General features: G+C 47.5%; 1 protein-coding gene across 1 annotated transcript in view; it reads left to right on the top strand.

Annotated features, from left to right (window-relative positions):
• Window positions 1–19,488, top strand: part of Vps39 (VPS39 subunit of HOPS complex) — a 44,402-nt gene extending 24,914 nt beyond the window's left edge. Inside the window, exons 11-25 of the mRNA XM_036184666.1 lie at window positions 1,587–1,716; window positions 7,425–7,567; window positions 10,112–10,255; window positions 10,714–10,855; window positions 10,959–11,045; window positions 11,490–11,563; window positions 11,882–11,980; window positions 12,798–12,915; window positions 13,365–13,493; window positions 14,613–14,715; window positions 14,844–14,889; window positions 15,673–15,822; window positions 15,942–16,076; window positions 16,523–16,614; window positions 17,932–19,488. Of these exons, the coding sequence (XP_036040559.1) occupies window positions 1,587–1,716; window positions 7,425–7,567; window positions 10,112–10,255; window positions 10,714–10,855; window positions 10,959–11,045; window positions 11,490–11,563; window positions 11,882–11,980; window positions 12,798–12,915; window positions 13,365–13,493; window positions 14,613–14,715; window positions 14,844–14,889; window positions 15,673–15,822; window positions 15,942–16,076; window positions 16,523–16,614; window positions 17,932–18,007 (1,668 nt within the window). The 3' untranslated portion in view covers window positions 18,008–19,488. The remainder of the gene's footprint in view (window positions 1–1,586; window positions 1,717–7,424; window positions 7,568–10,111; window positions 10,256–10,713; window positions 10,856–10,958; window positions 11,046–11,489; window positions 11,564–11,881; window positions 11,981–12,797; window positions 12,916–13,364; window positions 13,494–14,612; window positions 14,716–14,843; window positions 14,890–15,672; window positions 15,823–15,941; window positions 16,077–16,522; window positions 16,615–17,931) is intronic.
• Window positions 19,489–22,557: the final 3,069 nt, after the last annotated feature.

Below are 22,557 nucleotides of genomic sequence, written 5' to 3'. Positions count from 1 at the left end.
CACACACAAATGGAAAAAGGGGAAAAAGTGAAAACAAGTGAGGTGCAGCTTTATAACATTGGAGTTCATGTTGACTTGAACAGAGGGTGTGTCATAAATATCTGGGAATAAGCTTGAAAGACTTGGATACACAGTGAGGGTACAGCTGTGTGTTGACAGTAGTGGACTAGGGTCATGGCAGAGAAAGGAAGGGATGAGTAGAGAGGATGAGGAAGAGAGAACCGAGAAGCATTTTATTTATGTAGTTATGTATTAGTTTCAAATTTTGTGTGTGTACAGATGTGTGGCTTGTATGTGTGTTACAGCACACATGTGTAGGTCAGAGGACAACACCTATCTCTGCATGGGTTCCAGGAATCAAACTCAGGCCCAGACTTGTACAGCAAGCATCCTTACCCACTGAACCATCTATCTCACTAGTCCTCTGAAAAGGGTTTTATTTTATTATTATTATTATTATTATTATTATTATTATTATTATTATTATTATTTGTTTTGTTCTGTTTTTCTGGACAGGGTTTCTCTGTGTAACAGCTCTGGCTGTTCTGGAACTCACTGTGTAGACCAGGCTAGCCTTGAACTCACAGAGATCCACCTGCCTTTGAGATTAAAGGCTTGAGCTACCACTGCCTGGCAGATTTTGTTTTTAAATATAACTTTAGGCTCGATGAGATTTGGCCAGCTTTCTGTTAACATCCTTTCATGTGTGTACCAGGCTCAAGTCTGGCATTCACATTCATTTAATTAGCACATACCATGGATGATCGCTAGGCTGTGACAGTTTCTTCCTCTTCCCATGTTTGTCATGGCCCTAATGGACTTCAGGACACTAGTTAGACCCTCTGTAGAAGTGCTAGTGATTTTTCATTGCATAGGTTACTTTACAGTATGATGTGAAGATTGTCATGCATCAGGCATTTGTGGCACCAGGCATATGTGTGGTATGCAAACACTCATAAAATAAAAATTAATATATTTTTTAATTATATAACCAGAAGCTAGAGAGGTAGCTCATAGGTTAAGCACACTGGCTGCACTTGCAGAGGACCTAGGCTGGATTACTTGCTCTTCTGTGACAGCTCACAGCTGTCTGTAACTCTAGTTCCAGGGGAATCTGATACTCTCTGCTGGCCTCTATGGACACTGCACACATGTGGTGCACAGACATATATGCAGGCAAAACACCTCTACACATAAAGTTAAGCCAGGCAGTGGTGGTGCACACCTTTAATCCCAGCGCTCGGGAGGCAGAGGCAGGTGGATCTCTGTGAGTCCCAGGACAGCCTGATCTACAAAGTGAGATCCAGGACAGCCAGGGCTACACAGAGAAACCCTGTCTCGAAAAAAACCAAAACAAAATAATAAAGTTTTTTGAAAATTATGAAGCCACATTTTAATGCAGTTGTTTTAAGAAATGAAAGTTTTCATTAAAAGAAAATCCTCAGGCAGTCTGTGCAGGCACGTACCATGTTGCTCTTATACAGTTCAGTTTAGCACCTGTGGTTTCTAGGATGTTTTACCACCTGGAATGAGCAGAGCAAATATTTGGAGAGTGAATGAGCTTTTCTTGATTCTGTCTTTTCTAGGAAATGAAAGATGACTCAGACAGTGACAAGCAGCAGCAAATCCATCACATTAAGAACTTGTATGCCTTCAACCTCTTCTGCCAGAAGCGCTTTGATGAGTCCATGCAGGTCTTTGCTAAACTTGGCACAGGTAACAAGGAGGTGTGGCTTTGGGGTAGGAGCTGCTGGTGGAGAAGAGAGTGGGGGCATGGGGAGACATGAAGACAGAAGAGACCCGCTCTCATCGCAGTTGACTTCCATGCCGAACAAGCTCTTGTGAGGGCCACAGTGGTTATACACTTACAGCCCTGCCCTCTCTAGTGTGGTCTCACCCATTACTGCAGGCTTCCAGTTTTCCAGAAGTCTCTGTCCTCATTGTTAAAGAGAGGTAACAGGCATCAAGCCTAACAAAGGTGCGTGATCGCCTAGTGTTCACTGAACGTAGGGCTGGACACAAGTTCCTGGGCTACACAGGAGGTCATTGTGGAGAGCCAGCACAGGCCAGTGCTTCAGCGCCCTCCCTCCCTGTCAGAGTGTGGTAGTGAGGAGCAGATACATGGGAGCTGGCCTGTGTGGTGTGAAACGAGAATGTCTCCCATAGCTTAGATATTTGAAGATTCGGTCCTCAGTTGGTGCTATTTGGGAGGCTCAGGAGGAATCCTTGCTGGAGGAAGTACTCACTGGAGGCAAAGTCTGAGAATGTAAAGACTCTTGCCGGTTCACTGTCAGTCTCTACTTCCTACTTGGGGTTCAAGATGTGAGTCCTCAGCTTCTGCCCCAGCCACCTTGTCTGCTGTTTGTTGCTATCCCTGCCGGGATAGACACACGCCTCTAGAATCTTAAGCCAAATAAGCCACTTCTGGGCCGGGCGGTGGTGGTGGCGGTGGCGGCGGCGGCGCCGCATGCCTTTAATCTCAGCACTCGGGAGGCAGAGGCAGGCGGATCTGTGAGTTCGAGGCCAGCCTGGGCTACCAAGTGAGTTCCAGGAAAGGCGCAAAGCTACACAGGGAAACCCTGTCTCGAAAAACAAAAAACAAAAACAAAAACAAACAAAAATAAGCCACTTCTATACGTTGCCTTGGTCATGTGATAGCTGAAGAGTGACTGGTACAGCCTGCCAGAGCTCATGAAAGCACTGAACTTCCTGCTTCAGTTTTCCCCTCATACCTATAAAAGAAGGGCAGTGATGGCGTCCCTCGTGCTCTGTGGCGGTTGTGTGAGGTGATTAGAGCAGTGCCCAGTACTGCACCGTGTGTCTGTTTCACTTATTACATCTGTCAGGCTTTCTTCCATACCCTTTCGTTGGCCTCTCCTTCCTCCTCTTTCCACATCCCTCGCTGGCCAGTAACTTGGGGTCTTGGTTGAGTAATGGAGATCATCAGTTCTGAGTAAGTTCACTAGAGTCTGATCAATCGAACAGAGCTGAGTGAGTCGTTAGATGGTACTTGGAGGGACCCATAAAATTGATGGGTCAATTTTTCATGGTACCAAAGGGAACTCTGGAGGCTCTCAAAGCAGGAAGAAGAGAAAAATTAGCACGTAGTCACAATAGACTAGGTGACCCTGCTCTGACATACCACTTCCTTAGCTACCAGCACCATGGTGTTTCATCCCTGTAAAAATCACTGACTGCAGTGTATCAGTTGCTAACACCTGAGGTCTTGGGCTAGACAATCCATTTTCAAGGGAGCTCACTGCCATGGCTGACAAGTTGGTGCTGTCCGGGTCCTAGGTCCTCAGTTCTTACTGAAGTGAGTCTTTGTGGAGCTGAGCAAATGTTTATGGGCAGCATCTGGCTTTTCCCAGAGGGTGTAATCTGGGGTACCTCAGTGGACACCTCAGTGCTTTTGTGTGCAGCATCTGGCTTTTCCCAGAGGGAAAAGGCTTAAGACAAGGGAAACCAGACTCCTCCTGAGGGAGAGGAGTCCCATTGTACGAGAGGAGTGTGTGGGATGGATGTGTGCCACACTTATTTCCCTTGCTGTACCTTCTCAGGGTTGAAGGGATCTGATCACCAAGATTAGGTCATTTCCAGACTGTGTAGTGAAGAGAAGGAGGTTTGGGTTTCTGATTGTGGAAGCTCAGTCAGTCCTCCAACCACAAATACACACATGTGCAAGAAAGCTCACCGAAAGGAAACAGGTTGCTGCTGAGAAAGGAGGTAGACCGGGGAAATCACTTGGTCAGGTTTTTCAGGTCATGGCCATGACAAGTATTAGGACCTGATAGCAATCCACAGAAGCCATGCAGAAAAGCCAGGTGCAGTGGTCCGTGATTGTATGTCACCGCAGTGCTGAGGCTTGAAACAGAGCCCTGTGCGCATGCTGTGTACTTCACCTCTACTGGCAGCTTTCCCACGTGGCTTAACTTAGCAGAAAATACGTCCTTGAAGCTGTTAATGAGCTACTATTTGCATTAAAGTGGCATTTGTGTAGAGTTTTCTGTTTCTTTTCCCTTTTTTTTTTTTGTTTTTTTTTGTTGTTTTTGTTTTTCAAGACAGGGTTTCTCTGTGGAGCTTTTGTGCCTTTCCTGGAACTCACTTTGGAGACCAGGCTGACCTCGAACTCACAGAGATCCGCCTGCCTCTGCCTCCCGAGTGCTGGGATTAAAGGCGTGCGCCACCACCGCCCAGCTGAGTTTTCTGTTTCTTAAGGTCTGGCGTGGTTAAAGCTTTCATCTGGAGCTGCTGCTCTCTGTCATTTCCAAACATTAGTGATCTAGGGGAGAATATCCACAGACCAGTGCGATTGTCTAATATGATATCATGTCCTACTTTAGCAACTACACATAAACTAATTCACAGTAGCCAAATTCAGGTGAGTCTGGAATCTCGTGCCAAAGATGGCTTTGGGAGCACAACATTGGTGAGGAAGCCATTAGAGGCACATCAGGTGTGAGCCAGAAGAAGACGCCACTGTGGAGAACAGTCTCATGTGACTGAAATACCATTTACAAGCCCAGGGCACCTTTCCCCAGTGCAGCATGGGCTGGATCCAGATGTTTGTGTTTGCTCTCCTGCCACTCTCTTCTGTGTTCCACTGATAAGCGCCTTGTCACCACAGCCCTCTGTCCTGAGGGGTCTGGACTGCCGTTGAATATGAAATAGTTAGGCCTCTCTACAAATGGGGCATTTTAGTTAGATGGTGCCTCCATGAGGCATGCCGGGGTCCAGGTAAGAGTATTCTAGGCTGAGGGAGCAGCCAGCACATGTGCATGAGGTAGGAAGCGTGCCTGGGAATTCAGGAACTGGCCAGGCATTGGAGTAGGCAGAGCTGCCTGATGTCCTTTCTCTGCATGAGGGATGCCATTTTCTTGTTCTTGCATGTCTGTGATCTTGGTTTTGAGTGTGTGGCATAACCCTGGTCTCAGAACCCTCTCCCCTCCAAGCAAACCTAAATGTTGACAGTGCCAGCTCTGCCCTCAGTCCGGGACTTTTAGGTAATACAGCATGTCACAGGTGCACAAAGTTCTTGCATGAGAAGCTACTCAGTTAAACATTGGGGTGTGTGTGATAGAGTTCTCCAGGAACAGAAAGACAAAGTGAGGCCAGACATGGTGACTGACATCTGTGTCATCTCAGCCCCTGGGAAGTTCAGACAGTAGGACTGTTCAAAGCCATCCTGGGCTACATAGTGAATTCTAAGCAAGCCTGACATGGAGTTTGAGAACCTACCTCCACAACCAAACCAAAGAAAGAAGAGGTGGACTGGGCCCTGAAAACGAAGAAGAAAATGGAATGTGAAGGAACCATGGAGTCAACAGAACTCCCATCCTCTGTCCAGTGGCCTGTGGCCCCAGTGTGGTGATGTGTGGTAGACCATGCAGAAAGACAGACTGGAGCTAGATTTCCAAGGACCTTGAAGGCCACAAAGGAGCTTGGAGTTTGATAGGCCTTGGGTGACATTGCAAGGTCTTGTAACTTTGCAATGCTGGGATCGAAGCCTGGGACTTGAACATGCTAGAGTTCCACCCTTGAGCTGCGCTCCAGGCCTCCCATCACAGAGTACTCAGTAGACTGTTCTGGGTGTGCATGTCGGCACGGGAGACAGGCAAAGGCGGCGTGTGCACTTCCCATTCTCCATAACTGCCTTCCTCCCGAGGTTGTGCTTTGGTGGGCTCCCCCATTGCCAGCTGCTCTGCTTTGTACCCATTCTTGTCAGTGCTTTCGAGTCCTTATCCTGAGGGACAGGGTCTCCTTAGATGGGCCAGATACTGTGACATGGGTTAAGTAGGTTCGGAGCCTCAAGGGAAGACTTGCCTTCCAGTTGGCTTGCCAAGGACTCATGTCCATTGCAAGGGAGGTGGCTTTCCTTTGCTGATTCTGACATTTTTCTAAGGGAATAAAGTGTAAGTTGTCTGTACAAAAGTTTTAAGAATGGGACGAAGATCTTTTTTTTTTTTTTTTTTTTTTTTTTTGCCAGAGCTGAGGACCGAACCTAGGGCCTTGTGCTTGCTAGGCAAGCGCTCTACCACTGAGCTAAATCCCCAACCCCTGGGAGGAAGATCTTTTAAGAAATCTTGATCTGAGTTTGTTACTCATTTCGTCCCTTCTTCATACAGACATTTTCAACATTTACACATTAACAGAATTGTGATCATAATGTCATTTCCTTTCTGTGTATGCTTCATAATTACAGTGTGCACTGTGTCAGAACACTCACCAGCTGAAGTAAAATACTTTATTCTGCTGTCGAAGGACTGATGCATTGTTTCCGAAACTGCAGTTACCATGAACCTCTCATACACACTGTGGCTCTCTACTAAATTCTAAAGAGTAAAAGAGAAAAAGAAAAAAACCTCTTTGACACTGGATTTTTATTGTGTTCATTTTTAATATATTTCATTATGTTAAGTTTTTATCACTTTAAAAAATTACTGTGTGTGTACACACGTGTGCATGCACACAAGTTTGTTGGTTGTACCAGGCTTTTTCTTTGGGCCACCAACCAGCTCCCAAATCATGACACAGACTTATTAGTTTTAAATGTTCGGCCTAGCATAGGCACATTTCTGGCTAGCTCTTTTAATTTAAATTATCCTGTTCCTCTTTATCCACCTTTTGCCTCAGGCTTTTTACCGTTCTTCAGTATCTCTTACTTTCACTGCTTCTCACATCTGCCTGGCTGACATCTGCCTGGCTGGCATCTGCCTGGCTTCCTGCCCCAGGTGTGTCCCTTCTTCTCTCCTTCTCTCATTCTTCCTTCTCTTCTCAAGCCTAGATTTCTCCTATTTATTCTTCCTGCCAGCCCTGCCTGTCCCTCTCCTGCTTAGCTATTGGCTGTTCAGCTCTTTATTAGACCAATCAGGTGCCTTAGGCAGGCAAGGTGAAACAGATGCAACACATCTTTACAGAATTAAACACACATTTTTACATCATTAAGCAAATGCAGCCTAGACAAATGTAACACATCTTTGCCTAGTTAAATAAATATTCCACAACAGTTGGTCTTTGTCACTTAAATATCAGTTTGTTTTCTTTGCAAGTTTTGAAAAGTCTGCTTTTAGAGAGTTGATAAATAGTTCTAATTCAGTGTTTGTGAATCATGCCTTTTTGGTGACATTTTAATGAAATTGACATGAGTGTTCAGATCATAACTAGGTGGCTTATTAAGCTTTTCTGAATTTAGACTCATTTTCTTGGTTGAGGGGTAATCCAGGCATGCTTATGTATGTCTGTAGTTGAGGCATCTGAGGCCAGCCTAGTCTATGTAATAAAGTCATGACCAGCCAGGGTTGTATAGACCCTGTCTCACAACAACACAAAACAAAAAATGAGATAAGGGATAAACCATGGGTCAGGGGCTTACTTTGCTCTCATGCAGCAGTCATGTGGTATTTTTGCGCTTGCCTTTCTTACAGATCCCACCCATGTGATGGGCTTGTACCCTGACCTGCTGCCCACAGACTACAGGAAGCAGCTGCAGTACCCCAACCCGCTGCCTACACTCTCTGGTGCTGAACTGGAGAAGGCTCACTTGGCTCTCATTGACTACCTGACGCAGGTAGGCCTAACACCAGGTGTGTGGGAGCCTCAGAGTCCCATCCCTGCTTCTCTGTAGCAATGATAGGGCTGCACGAGGTCCACAGGTGAAGGCTGTGGAGTTGGGCTGGGCCATCTGCTGCTGCCTCCCACTTAATAGTACCATTGAGCTTTTTAATTTTGCCTTGTAAATACTTTTATGAATTTTTGAGAAATACAATGTATTTTGATCGTATTCACCCTTAATTCCTCCCAAACCTTCTCCTAATCTTGTGTCCTTTTTTAAAAGAAAAGCCCATTGTCTCCAACGTGTGCTGTCTATATACTTTTAGGTGTGGGAGCCACACCCTTCAAGTCTTTAATTGACACTTGCTCCCCTAGAAGCCAACAGCTACCCACAGTTCCTTGGCTAAGGGTGGGGCTGTTTTGTTTTAAATCAAATCCTCATATCAGGAAGCATATTCACAGTAAGTTATTATTTGACCTAAAAGGGATTTGTAAATCTTAATTATTATGAACTTTTCATGCCATACATGAAGTGGGGGAAAATGCCTATAGATTGGGAAACATAGAAAGTATAAGCCACAGGAACATAGTGGTGCACGCATTTAATCCCAGCATTTTGGACGCAAAGGCAGGCAGATCTCTGTGAGTTTGAGGCCAGCGTGATTGATCTACATAGTGAGTTCCAGACAGCCAGAGCTACATACTGAAACTCAAAACAAAGTATAAGCAAGAAACATAACATCCACAGTTGTCCCTGAGAGAAGTAACCAACACTTTAGCATTGTTCGTTTAGTTTCTGATATGTATTCACGAACTAGCTTCTACCTGTTCTTTTAAGATTTTGTTATTGTTGTTTTTGAGACAGGGTTTCTGTGTAATTTTGGTGCCTGTCCTAGATCTCGCTCTGTAGACCAGGCTGCCCTTGAACTCACAGAGATCCGCCTGGCTCTGCCTCCTGAGCGCTGGGATGAAAGGCATGCTCACCACCATCACCACCCCGGCAAGATTATTTATTTTTATTTTATGTATATGGCTGTTCTGTGTGTCTGTATACTACATGCATGCCTGGTGTCAGCAGAGGACAGGAGGACATTTGGTGCCCTGGAACTGGGATTAGAGACAGTTGTGATCTCTATATGGATGCTGGCATCAAACGTCCTCTGAAGAAGAGCCTGTGCTCTTAACCACTGAGCCATTTCTCCAGCTCATTTTGTTTTTATTAATTTGTTTATTCAATGAAAATCAAAGTATATTTTTTGTTTTATAGTTTGGAGCTTAAAGTTTAGCCATATATTGGGAAAGTCCTCCCTTGTCAATAATTATCTTCTATAATATACATTTATGGTTTAATTTTTTCTGTTTATTATTACAGACAGATGAATGAAAGTTTAAAGTTAGCACAACTAACTTACCTCTTCCTAAAGCTCAGTTTCTTGAAATAGGATCTTAGGTAGCCAAATAGGACCTTGAACTTCTGATCCTCCTGCCTGGGACTACAGCTATACACCACTACACCCAGTTTATGTGATGCTGGGGATTTGTGCATGGTAGACAAGTACTCACCAATTGAGTTGTATCCCCAGCCCTCCTTCAAATTTGTTAACTCACATTTTGTCACGAGTAGTTCCTGTTTATTTCCTGGGTACACATTTGTGTCAGAGACTTTATAAATATTGTTTCAGATGTCACTGTGGGTTCTGAAAAGTATCTCTAGAATTGAAATGCTGCATTTCACTGTTGCTTCGGGGTCAGTGAGTGTCAGCTTGTTTGATCAGCATCTCAGACATGCTGTGTCCTTGACCTTGAGCTCCCGGGTACCCAGGTCTGACTGGCAGCCTGCAGGCACCACACAGGCTTATCTCATTGTTCACACCTGGAGCCCTGGACCAAGGAAAGATGGCTCCTGGAATATGATATTTCCAGAAGCCTGTGTCCTTCTGCTTCTACGATCTCAGCTTTAGGAAGCAGAGCACACTTTCTTCCCTGTCAGTAGTGACCCTGAGCTGCATGAAATTAAGCAGCACCAATGTTTTGCCAAACAAGACCATGGCAGACACAAAGAAATACAAACTAGATGACTGCGCTATCTGAAGATTATTTTTATTCATTCATTTATGTTGAAATGGGGTCTCACTATATTGCCTAAGTTGAGCTTGAGATCATGAGATCTTGAGTTCTCCACTCAGCTTTCTGAGTAGCTGTGATTACAGGCCTGTGCCCCCATACCCAGCTGGATAAGGTTTTAGAACAGGCAAAAGCTAATCTTAGAAACAAGTGGTTTTGGGGGTGTAGCTCTGTGGTAGAGGCTTGCCTGGCATATGCTAGGCCCTGGTTGGATCCCTAGCTCTGCAGAAACAAAGCAGGGGTACATCACCATCATCACTGCATCTGTGGCAATGCGACAGTCATGTCTTTTGATCTCTGGCAAAACATGAATGTTGCTGTGAGATCTGAGTGATGGACAAGAGCTGATTTGGAGGCATTCAGAGTTAACTCAGTAGCTCGGGTGATGAAGGAAGATCGAGTCCTGCCCTTGACCCCCTGTTTTTGCCATGTACAGAAACGAAGTCAGTTGGTAAAGAAGCTGAATGACTCGGACCACCAGCCCAGCACCTCCCCGCTCATGGAAGGCACTCCCACCATCAAGTCCAAGAAGAAGTTACTACAGATCATCGACACCACCCTGCTCAAGTGCTACCTCCATGTGAGTAGTCAGGATGCTAGTCCCTCGTTCTCAAATTCTAGGGATGTTGCAGGCATCTCTGTAGGAGATTTCCACTAGTAAGAGTAAGATTTTGGAGGTTGGAGACCTCCTGGCCTTTGCATGGTGCCTTTGTGCTTAAGAGGGTAAGGCAAGGTATTCATTTGGGAGGTTCCTTTGCTAGTAAAATTGAAGTCACAGTCTCATCAAGGATAGTAATACCTCAAGGAAAGTAACCACTTTGTTCCCCCAACCCTCCAACATTGAGACATATGTATAAAAATGCCCTGAAGGCCACCGCTTGTCATTCTGCAACAAGGACCATTTGCTTTCTTACGCTTGTTATGTGGGGCCTTCCAGCCTGGGGCAGGCCTGGACTAGTGAAGGGTGGGGCTTCCAGGAAGAGCTGCTGCTGCCACCCTACATGATGATCCTGTGTCAGCATCCTATCTCCCCGACAGACAAACGTGGCCCTGGTGGCTCCCTTGCTGCGCTTGGAGAACAACCACTGTCACATCGAGGAAAGTGAGCATGTGCTGAAGAAGGCTCACAAGTACAGTGAACTGATCATCCTGTACGAGAAGAAGGGGCTCCATGAGAAAGGTGATGGGACGGGCCTTCTGGAGTCGGGGCCGGGGGGCTCTTGTGTATGGGGACCTCACATGAGGAAGAGGCTCATGGGTTTGTTCTTGGGCTTTGTGGCCAGCTCTGCAGGTGCTGGTGGACCAGTCCAAGAAAGCAAACTCACCTCTGAAAGGCCACGAGAGGACGGTGCAGTATCTGCAGCACTTGGGTGAGCTCTGTGGTGGTGGTGGTGGTTTTTGAGACAGAGCCTCTCTGTGTAGTCCAGGCTGGCCTCCAACTTACAGAGGTTCACTTGCCTCTGCCTCCTGAGTGCGAGGATCAAAGGCTTGTGCTACCACATCCAGCCCTGAGCCCCACTTTTAAGAACTGTGGAGGTGGCTTCTGTTTGTGTCTCCCTCCATTCCTGAGTCTGGTCAGTCCCTTCCCTTGTATTCCATCAGTGCTGTTCCTCTGCCTGAATTCTTTATGCAAGTATCGAACCATGAAGCTCTTTAGTATGTGGACAGACCATGGGGAATAAGCAGGTCTGAATGGCTGGCGCTTGGATCTGTCTTGCCCACAAAATGAATCTATATCTGCACACCTACCCTTCCAATCTTACTGGACAGGCCTGACTTTTGTCTACTGCTAACAATCTTACTTTTCCTTTAAGGCACAGAAAATCTACATTTGATTTTTTCCTACTCGGTCTGGGTGCTGAGAGACTTCCCAGAAGATGGCCTGAAGGTAGATCATAGGCCCCCCTGGATTTGTCTGGTGCCACAGTTGATCCAGATTATATGAAAGAGCCACAGATACAGGAGGAGGGTGAATTGCCCATTCCTTTGGAGTCATAGGGTAAAGTGGACGTGTGGGACGAGACTGTATATGTAGAAGGATCCTTATTCTAAGGCCATTAGGCTTCCCCTAGACCACTGTACATCAATCAGCTCCTGGTGCCTTATCCACCCTTCCCCTCCAAGGGTCTGCAGCCCCAACACTTAGTCATGTGTGTCTGTGGCCTGAGTCTGGTTCTGCTTGTAGATTTCATGTTTGTTCTGACAGGTATTCACCGAAGACCTCCCGGAGGTAGAGTCTCTGCCGCGAGATCGAGTGCTCAGCTTCTTAATAGAGAATTTCAAGGGTCTGGCCATTCCTTATCTGGTGAGACACAGTTTTGTTTGTCCCAAAAAACTTTAAACCCAGGATCTAGGAACATAAGGATCACTTAGGCAGTTCAGATTCCAGGTAGGGTGGGGGTCACTTGGGTCTTGGTGATGTTATTTATTAAGTGGCGTTGTTTACTGTTCTAGAAAAGCCATGAGGTGCAATAAAACCCACTATAAGAGTGTATTAAGGGAAGGGAATAGAAGGGGGTGCTTAGGTCTATGGAATGACCATGCAGGATGAGCAGGGAGGGATACGTGGAACCCGCCATCATAGGATCCCCACACATGTGCATATGGGCCAACGTAGCTACGCCACGTATGCTCATAGATTACGTGATCGCGCAGCGCACGGACTGTGTAGGACACAAAGCCCTGGGATGACTAGGCATCTTGCCAGCGTGTACTCGGTCATGTAGTTGGGGGAATGGCTAGGAATTCTAACAGGTGGGAATATGAGGATGGTTATTTCAGCTTCCTTTGAGGAAAGCAGTCCCAGGGAACCAAGCTCTTAAAGAAGCTTCTCAATCTAATAGAGAACTGAGGGAACCAAGAATGATGCTGTTTAATCTCAGCGTTTGGGAAGCAGAGGCAGGCAGATCTCTATGAGTTCAAGGCCAGCCTGGTCTACAGAGTGAGTTTCAGTTTAGATTGAAAATTGAAGAAACCCTCCCTGACCTCACTGGGTTTGTTGTGGTTTTGGAAGAGCTGCCCCTTAGTAATCTTTGCAGCTTAGTTGGGGACCTGAGAGGGAGACTGGGAGATGGGCTCATAGCACAGAGGGTACCAACGAGAATGACCTCCATTCCTCTCAGGAGCACATCATCCACGTGTGGGAGGAAACCGGCTCACGGTTCCACAACTGCCTGATCCAGCTGTACTGTGAGAAAGTACAGAGTCTGATGAAAGACTACCTTCTGTCCCTGCCCACAGGTACCAGTGCCCATCCAAAGCAGGTGGCCCCGACCTGAAGGATCAGACAGCGGTGCCTGTGTGTAGTGTGGGGAAATGGGCCCAGTTGTTCTCTGGGCGGGAGGACCTTTAGGGGAGTCAGAGACACCGAGGAACTCAGGAGCCCTGGTCTGGGTATGGGCATCTCTGGGAGTCCTCTTGGGTAGGACAGAAGGACAGATCTGTCTGCAAGACGACAGCTGTGCTGCTAAGAGACATGTTGGCCAACATGTTTCTCTGCTCACCGCCTTTCTTAATGTCACACTGGTGTTTTAGGGCCAGAGAGACTAGAGTAAAAGAACTCGTGGGAAATCTCCTCAGAGGCCCTTTTTTGATCACAGGGTGACATCACTGAGCCCCATCCCCCTCAGTGGACCCCACATTATTGCTTAGCAGCATCCTCTCATGTGGAGCTTGGTTTCCCCTTAAAGGCAAAAATCCGGTCCCCGCTGGAGAGGAAATGGGTGAGCTGGGAGAGTACCGGCAGAAGCTGCTCGTGTTCTTGGAGATTTCCAGCTACTATGAGCCAGGCCGGCTCATCTGTGATTTTCCCTTTGACGGTGAGTGTCTAACATAGAGCCAGAGCTGTTTCAGCTAAGTGCAATGGAGAGCCGCCTCCAGACTCAAAGGTGGGTGTGTGGGGGCCAGGCTTCCAGGCCTGTGCTCCTGATCCTCCACATCACTTTTTCGTCAAGGCTGAGAGAAGACTCTGGGTGTAAACAGTGTGCTGATTTGTAGATTGTCATCTGTCGCTTTAGAAAGAGTTCTTGTTGGAACTCAATTGAGTACTCCCTGTAACCTGGAGTGACTCATTGAGGAAAAAGATAAGCCTGTCTGGCTTAGCTCTGTGAACACCAACACCAGGTCTTTGCCTCCCCTTCCCTGGAGTGCCCAGTCTATGTAAACTGTATCAACTCGGCTGATTAGCGAATGTCCTTATGCAGTTTGAATGATTGTTAAAAGGGTGAGATATGGCCAGGCATGGTGGCCCACGCCTTTAACCCCAGCACTCGGGAGGCAGACACAGGCAGATCTCTGTGAGTTTGAGGCCAGCCTGGTCTACAGAGTGAGTTCCAGAAGAGCCAGGGCTACATGAGACCCTAACTTTAAAAAAAAAAAAAAAAGATGGGAGGGATTAGTACATTACCTCCTAAATTAGTTTCCTTCTCCTTTAAAAATTCTTTTTGATAGTTTTCTCCCTTTCAATAAAAGGTAATAGTATTTTCTGCCATTTTATTTCATTATGTATTTTGGTGCTTGGAATTGAACCCTTGCACGTGCTAAGCATGCACTCTACCTCTGAGCTGGACCCCAGCCCTTCCTTTTGTTTGGATTTTTTTGTTTTTGGAGGATTGGTTTGGTGTTTTTTTTATTTTGTTTTGTTTTTTTAACTTCCCTCCATTATTCTTCTTTATATTTTTTATTCCATTTATTGCCTGTTTGTGTATGTATGTGCCGTGATGCATATCTAGAGGTCAAAGGACACCTTGTCTGAGGCCTGGGGATTGAACTCAGCTCATCAGACTTGGCAGCAAGTGCCGTTACCTACTGAGCCATCTTGCCACGCTCCACCCCAGTCCTTTCTGACATTCTTGTATTGTCCCAGTCTACCTTCCTGGAGTTGCTTTGTCTGTGCACATGCAATGCCAGTGGCAGCTACTTGGAGTCTTCCCCCCTAGGCCTCTTAGAAGAAAGAGCTCTGCTCTTGGGACGCATGGGGAAGCATGAACAGGCTCTCTTCATCTATGTCCACGTCTTGAAGGACACAAAGATGGCTAAGGAGTAAGTCAGCACTGCTCCCCCTGCCCGCCCTCCCCACCCTCCGCCGCCCTCTTCAGTTACCATGGCAGCACCGTGGACACCCTCCGTGGAGTCCCTCCTGCCTGCTCTCACCACTTCCTCCCTTGCAGGTACTGCCACAAACACTACGACCAGAACAAAGAAGGCAACAGAGATGTGAGTAGCAGCTGTGACCAAGGGAGCATGTGCACTTCCTGTCACTTTGGCAGACCCCAGCCATCCAGTGTGGTCACAAGTGGCACTCATATCAGTCACCGAGACACGGAATATGTCAGTGCACTAAATGATTGCTAGCGCATGTTTTCTGGGAAAGAAACTGAGTTACCATGTGTCCTGGCTTACTTATGACTTACACATCTGTTGTCACCTACCTGACTAGCAGTAGCACCCTGTCCCCTTCGAGAGTTCTGATTCACAAATTAATGTGGATTGGCCCATCTCAGAGGAAGGGTCTGGTTATACATTGATTCATCAGTATCACGAGACATTTGTGATTGGTGTGACTGGAAGTGGGGGTGGGAATCTGGGGCTAGAGGCCAGAGATGCACAGGACAGCCTCAGTGGCAAAGAAGTACCTGGCCCCACATGTTAAGAGTGCTAGGATGGAGTGACCCTGTGGCACTAGAACCAGTCAGAATATGGCTAGACTCTCAGCCTTCCAAGCATTAGAAAAGGAGGAATCGCTAAGGTTTTTCAGTGTTAACTTTCTGTGAATGGTATAACATTAAACACATACAAGGCATTCAGGGAAAGAGCAATATCAGCATCCTCATGTGGCTGTTTGACTTGGCCAGAAGTTAAGGAGAAGCTGATGAGTTTGGAGTGCTCCGTACCAGTGGTGCTATCAACCAGCCTTCTAATCACCAGGGATTCTCAGGGCTTGAGGGTTCCAGGAGGGCTGCCGCTAGCCTGACATGCATGTTTGTATCTCTGAAACAGGTATATCTGTCCCTGCTTCGGATGTACCTGTCCCCCCCCAGCATTCACTGCCTGGGGCCAATCAAACTGGAGCTACTGGAGCCACAGGCCAACCTCCAGGCCGCCCTGCAGGTCCTAGAGCTGCACTACAGCAAACTGGACACCACCAAGGTCAGGGGCCTGCAGATGGAGCAGCAGTGAGAAGAGGGCTGGGAAGGGGGCAGGCTCAAGCTTTGCTGGGTCTCACTCCTGATCTCCCTAACCTGTTCCCATCCTGTCTCTGCCCCTAGGCAATCAACCTTCTACCAGCAAACACTCAGATCAATGACATACGCATCTTTCTAGAAAAGGTCTTAGAAGAAAACGCACAAAAGAAACGGTTCAATCAAGTACTCAAGAACCTTCTCCATGCTGAGTTCCTGAGGGTATGGGCCTTCAACACGTGGAGGTGGTCTTTGGGGTTTGTTTGATTGGTTGGATGGTTGGATGGTTGGTTGGTTAGTTGATTGGTTGGTTGGTTGGTTGGTTGGTTGGTTGGTTGGTTGGTTGAGACAGGGTTTCTCTGTGTAACAGCCCTGGCTGTCCTGGAACTCACTCTGTAGACTAGGCTGTCATTGAACTCACAGAGATCCACCTGCCTCTGCCTCCTGAGTGCTTGGATTAAAGGTGTGTGCCCCCACTACCCCTCAGGTTTTGGGTTTTAATTGAGACAGTTTTCACATACCTGTTGTCATCAAGGCAGTACATAGTTCAGGTGATCCAGCAGTCAGTATGGCATTTAGTGGAATCTGTGTAAGCTAAAGACACAGCAATGCCAACTTCTACTTTCTGTTTCTACACCTGGACATGGAACTTCTCTAATCTCTTCCAGGTTCAGGAAGAGCGGATTTTACACCAGCAGGTGAAGTGTATCATCACGGAGGAGAAGGTGTGCATGGTGTGCAAGAAGAAGATTGGGAACAGGTGAGCCCCCTCCTGAGCAGCATCTGGATGCAGATGGGGCAGATGGGGTTCCCTGAGAGTGGAGATGCAGGGTAGATTTCTACCCTGATTTTCTTACCTTGTTGCTGTGATAAAGTATTCAACAAAGGCAGCTTAAGGGAGAAGGTTTATTCTGGTTAACAGACAGAGGCAGGAGCTTGAGGCAGCTGGTCACATTGCATTCCACAGTCAAGAAAGTGAGAGCAACGAATGCTTCCTCGGGCTCAGCTCTACCTTTCCATTTTCCACAGTCCCTACTAAGGGAATAGTCCTACTCACAGTCAAGATTGGTCTTCGCACATCAGTTAACAAAATCAAGATAATCCCCCACAGGAATGTCCAGAGGCCCAAGTCCCGGATGATTCTAGATTCTGTCACATGGACAGCACTAACCTCACGCCCACCATGGAGAGAAGCTGTCTGTATCATTGAGTCTTGAGCTTTGAGAGAGCAAGTCATATTATCTTTTAGGGAAAAGCTTCAAAAAAAGACCTGACATATGGCACAGAGCTGTTGAACTCTCGCCCAGAAACCTCTGTTCCTCAGGCAGCTAAAATGAACAGTGGAGCCAGAGAGTCAGTAAGAGGATGAGAGACATACAGAAAGTCTTCTTGAGATACAGGCTGGCTGGGTAGCTCAGGATGATTTGGAATTCTGAATCAACCCTCCTGCCTCAGCCACACCCCAGTGCTAGGATTACAGGCCTGTACCACCAGGCCAGATAGGAAGGATGAGCCTCCAGAGGGGGAACAGCAGATCTTTCAACCTGCTGTCTCACGGTTTGAGCAACCTCCTGAGCCATCATTATTCTGTGTTAAGACATGCCCGAGAGTCAGCCCCTGCCTGGAAGGAGCATGATCTGCCGCTTATTTGGCTAGAAGAGTTCTCTTCTTTGCAGAGGCTTAACTTGCTGTCATTCATTAGAACTAGCCCAAAACATGTTCCGATGAACATCATCCCCAGGGCCAAACCATGGGCACATGTTCTACATTGACTTTCTGTTTGCCCATTTATTTGCCTGGCTAGTTGGTTGGTTAGTTGGTTGATAGTGCTACTGAGGGTCAAACCACCACTGACCCCTCAACCCTGCACTGATGGAGTAACAAAAATGTTTTCAGATCCTTTAATGTTGTATAGTCCATGCTCTGGTTATTTGAAGACATGGTACCACAGCATTCCAGAGATATTGGCACAGGCTGTTTTTGGGGGGTTTGGGTGGCTCCTGGGGATGGTGCCTCTTGCAGGTACTGGAGGAGACTATTAGAACATCACTCACCTCTAAGCTGTTCTTCCACACAGTGCATTTGCAAGATACCCAAATGGAGTGGTTGTGCACTACTTCTGTTCCAAAGAGGTGAACTCGGCTGACACCTGAGCCCAGCACCCCAAGGACTCAGCAGTGGACAGCTTGTCAGAGAGTTGAAGGAGCAGCCACATTAGAAACCAGGGTCTGCTACCACCAAGTGTCTCCCTCATTTGGACGTTGCCGGCTGCCTTGCTCCCTGGAACATCTCTGAATTAACTGGACTTGTGACCTGGCATTGCTGGTTTTTTCCTAGAAAAAGATTAGTTATATCTTACACTGTTATGTTGCAGACAATTCCAGGAATTTAATTAACCTCTGCTTGGACAGGAGGAAATGCACCGTCTTGCCTTCGTATACTGATCACCTGGACAAGGAGATTTCATCTCAAGTGTTTGTACCCATGGGGTTGTTGACTGAGAGTTTTCTATTACGATAACTATAGAGCTTCACAAGACCCCACACCCCCAGCATGGCAGCCTGGAGAGTCCCATGGGGGCTGGTACTAGAGCTCTCTGCCCAACCGACCAAATAGGCTCCATGTCTGTATGGCCGGTGGTTTCTCAGGAGCTGTGCCCTGCGTCTTGTTAAGTTTTCCCTGCTGTCCCTTTAGTTTGGGTCTCCTTTTCCTCACTATTTATTTTGTTCCTTGATTTCATCTCTTGCTTGCTCTCCCGCTCTACAGACTGAAGGGAAGAGAGTAACCAGTATTTAAATGAGGTAAAATGGGAGGCCACCGTCTGGGTTTCCAGGAGTGCTCCATAAGCAGCTCATGTCAGGCATGTTGTGTGAAGATTCTCAGTAGCTGAACTTTTCGACTAAGGTGCATGGGAGAACGTAAGTCTGCAGGCGTAGGCTTTGGTACCTCCCTGGCCAGCGCTGCACAGGGTATGTGGTCTCCTAGGCAGGATGTCTGCAGGAGTGCCTGCTCCAGCCACTCACCAGCTGCTGGGACGGGTTGTTGAGCCTTGGTGGGTGAGCTCTTCCTGCTGTGAGCATCTTCCTCTCCCCGCCACCTTCTGTCCTTTGCTTTCATGGCCGTCATTTCCCTGGCCCCTCTTTTTTCAAGACTGGAGGATTGCTCTAGGATAGGCTGGCAGTGTGAGTCTCCACTGCACACAGGGGACAGATGACCAGAAACTGACGTGGTGAGACGGCTTGTGAGGCGTGGAGGAATGGTAAACAGTGATGATGCAGGAGCGGTGTGCTCACTGCTGCCTCTGTTGAGCATGTCGGGAGCCTGCACGAGGTATGCAGGACCTTCTGGCATTGGAGGCTATGGGCACAAGGCACACACATGCACAGACATATATGCAGGCAAAACACTCATACACATAAAATTTTTAAAAATTGATCAGTGCTGCCCATGATCCCATCTGCACCAGCTTAAAATATACTTCCTCAGGAGCAGCACTAGGGTGCCAGGCAACTCCCCACAGGACAGGAACTTGCCCCATCATATGAGCCCTGTCCTCTTACCTGGTAGGCTTGTAGCATCCCTTCTCACGAACTGTATTTGAAGCAGTAGAATAAAGCCTGTGTTTTCTCCTGGATGGTGTGCATACTTAATTCTCTTTTCCCAAACTCCATAGAGGGCTAGGGAGGGAGCAGGAGTTTCTCCAGCCTGACAGTGATGGAGGGCTGCTCCTCAGTAAACATGAGCAAGAAACCAAGTCTCTTTGAGCCTGTTTTCCCCTTCTGAAGACATCAATGGGAATGCTAATAAAGGGGCGGGTAGTTTAGCTAAGAAGAGAGTATAAGATAATAACTATGAAAAAAAAAATCAGAGTAACACTCCTTTCACGAATGCCTCCATCCGGTGGCCAGTGGGTGTGGCTGTGGGTATATGGCTGACACCTCATGCCAGAATATTCCCATCTTCACACGGGGAACCCTGGAATTCTGTATTCCCATCTTTACACTGGGAACCCTGGAATTCTGTCTTCCCATCTTCACACTGGGAACCCTGGAATTCTGTCTTCCCATCTTCTCACTGGGAACCCTGGAATTCTGTATCCCCTTCTTCACACTGGGAACCCTGGAATTCTGTCTTCCCTTCTTCACACTGGGAGCCCTGGAATTCTGTCTTCCCATCTTCACACTGGGAACCCTGGAATTCTGTCTTCCCATCTTCTCACTGGGAACCCTGGAATTCTGTATCCCCTTCTTCACACTGGGAACCCTGGAATTCTGTCTTCCCATCTTCACACTGGGAACCCTGGAATTCTGTCTTCCCATCTTCACACTGGGAACCCTGGAATTCTGTATCCCCTTCTTCACACTGGGAACCCTGGAATTCTGTCTTCCCTTCTTCACACTGGGAGCCCTGGAATTCTGTCTTCCCATCTTCACACTGGGAACCCTGGAATTCTGTATCCCCTTCTTCACACTGGGAACCCTGGAATTCTGTCTTCCCTTCTTCACACTGGGAGCCCTGGAATTCTGTCTTCCCATCTTCACACTGGGAACCCTGGAATTCTGTCTTCCCATCTTCTCACTGGGAACCCTGGAATTCTGTATCCCCTTCTTCACACTGGGAACCCTGGAATTCTGTCTTCCCTACTTCACACTGGGAGCCCTGGAATTCTGTCTTCCCATCTTCACACTGGGAACCCTGGAATTCTGTCTTCCCATCTCACTGGGAACCCTGGAATTCTGTATCCCCTTCTTCACACTGGGAACCCTGGAATTCTGTCTTCCCATCTTCACACTGGGAACCCTGGAATTCTGTATCCCCTTCTTCACACTGGGAACCCTGGAATTCTGTCTTCCCTTCTTCACACTGGGAGCCCTGGAATTCTGTCTTCCCATCTTCACACTGGGAACCCTGGAATTCTGTATCCCCTTCTTCACACTGGGAACCCTGGAATTCTGTCTTCCCTTCTTCACACTGGGAGCCCTGGAATTCTGTCTTCCCATCTTCACACTGGGAACCCTGGAATTCTGTCTTCCCATCTTCTCACTGGGAACCCTGGAATTCTGTATCCCCTTCTTCACACTGGGAACCCTGGAATTCTGTCTTCCCTACTTCACACTGGGAGCCCTGGAATTCTGTCTTCCCATCTTCACACTGGGAACCCTGGAATTCTGTCTTCCCATCTCACTGGGAACCCTGGAATTCTGTATCCCCTTCTTCACACTGGGAACCCTGGAATTCTGTCTTCCCATCTTCACACTGGGAACCCTGGAATTCTGTATCCCCTTCTTCACACTGGGAACCCTGGAATTCTGTCTTCCCTTCTTCACACTGGGAGCCCTGGAATTCTGTCTTCCCATCTTCACACTGGGAACCCTGGAATTCTGTATCCCCTTCTTCACACTGGGAACCCTGGAATTCTGTCTTCCCTTCTTCACACTGGGAGCCCTGGAATTCTGTCTTCCCATCTTCACACTGGGAACCCTGGAATTCTGTATCCCCTTCTTCACACTGGGAACCCTGGAATTCTGTCTTCCCTTCTTCACACTGGGAGCCCTGGAATTCTGTCTTCCCATCTTCACACTGGGAACCCTGGAATTCTGTCTTCCCATCTTCTCACTGGGAACCCTGGAATTCTGTATCCCCTTCTTCACACTGGGAACCCTGGAATTCTGTCTTCCCATCTTCACACTGGGAACCCTGGAATTCTACACAATCTAAATGTCTAACAACATTGCTTTGTGCCTCTTCTTGACGCTCACGGTGGCCAGAAGGGTCCTGTAAGAATGTGGAGTTGGTAGGAGTGAGGGACTCTGAAAAGTAAAGTTGGCTCACTTTGCCCAGCTCTCAAATGACAGTTTGGTCCTTCTGTAATGTCCCCTCCTTGAGCTGGCTGGCTGGCCATCCTGTAGATCCTCTGCCAATGAAAATCATCCAGAACTTGAAGTTGAGGTGTGACGGTTGAGGTATGGGGAAATGGCTTCCAAGAGGAGAATGTGGTTTAAGCCAGAAAACACTCAACCAGCTAATACTGTTCCCCTCCTGCCCAGGGCCAGGGCTTCGTGTGGATTCAGGAGTGTTTACTTATCCACAAGATCAGCAAGGAGGCTGGATTCAGATCTCTGAGTCAGATCAACTTCAGAATCCCCAGGAGGTGAAACAGGCCATTGCAGTTACATCACCTTTGGATCTGGAATTTCTGGTCTGAACCTGCCTGTTTGAGAGTTGATTCACCTTAGTGGATGTCATTTCAGCCTCCAACTATATGTTTGGGGCAAGACAGTGGTGATTACCTGATGGTGTGAGGTAGGGGTCTCATCTTGTACCTTGAGCTGGTGTCATAGGGCTGAATTCAAGTCAGCCTCCTGCCTCAGAATGCCATGTGCTGGGATTCCATGTACCACCACCCCTGGATCTAGGAAAGGGTTGTGGTTAAAGAGGTGAAAGGGATCTCCCAACAGTTCAGTCTCCTAGAAACTTCTTTTCCCAGCGACTGCTGCTGCACAGCCACCTAGATGATTGTGGTCCACAGTGATACTTAAAGGCACAACTGCAGGCTCCCACTCATGGTCATGAGCACTTTAAAGCCTTTGCCTCTGGCCATTTAAGATGGGGAGGCCTGCCTCTCTCCTGTCCGTATTTATACTGCCTGGCCTTGTCCCTGCCTCTATGCCTGAATCACCAGGCACTTCCATCAGGGAGTCAT

Source organism: Onychomys torridus, chromosome 4 (genome assembly GCF_903995425.1).
Source record: "Onychomys torridus chromosome 4, mOncTor1.1, whole genome shotgun sequence".
NCBI lineage: Eukaryota > Metazoa > Chordata > Mammalia > Rodentia > Cricetidae > Onychomys > Onychomys torridus.
The sequence above is the reverse complement of the archived record's forward strand: the minus strand, read 5'-3'. Positions and strand labels throughout refer to the sequence as shown.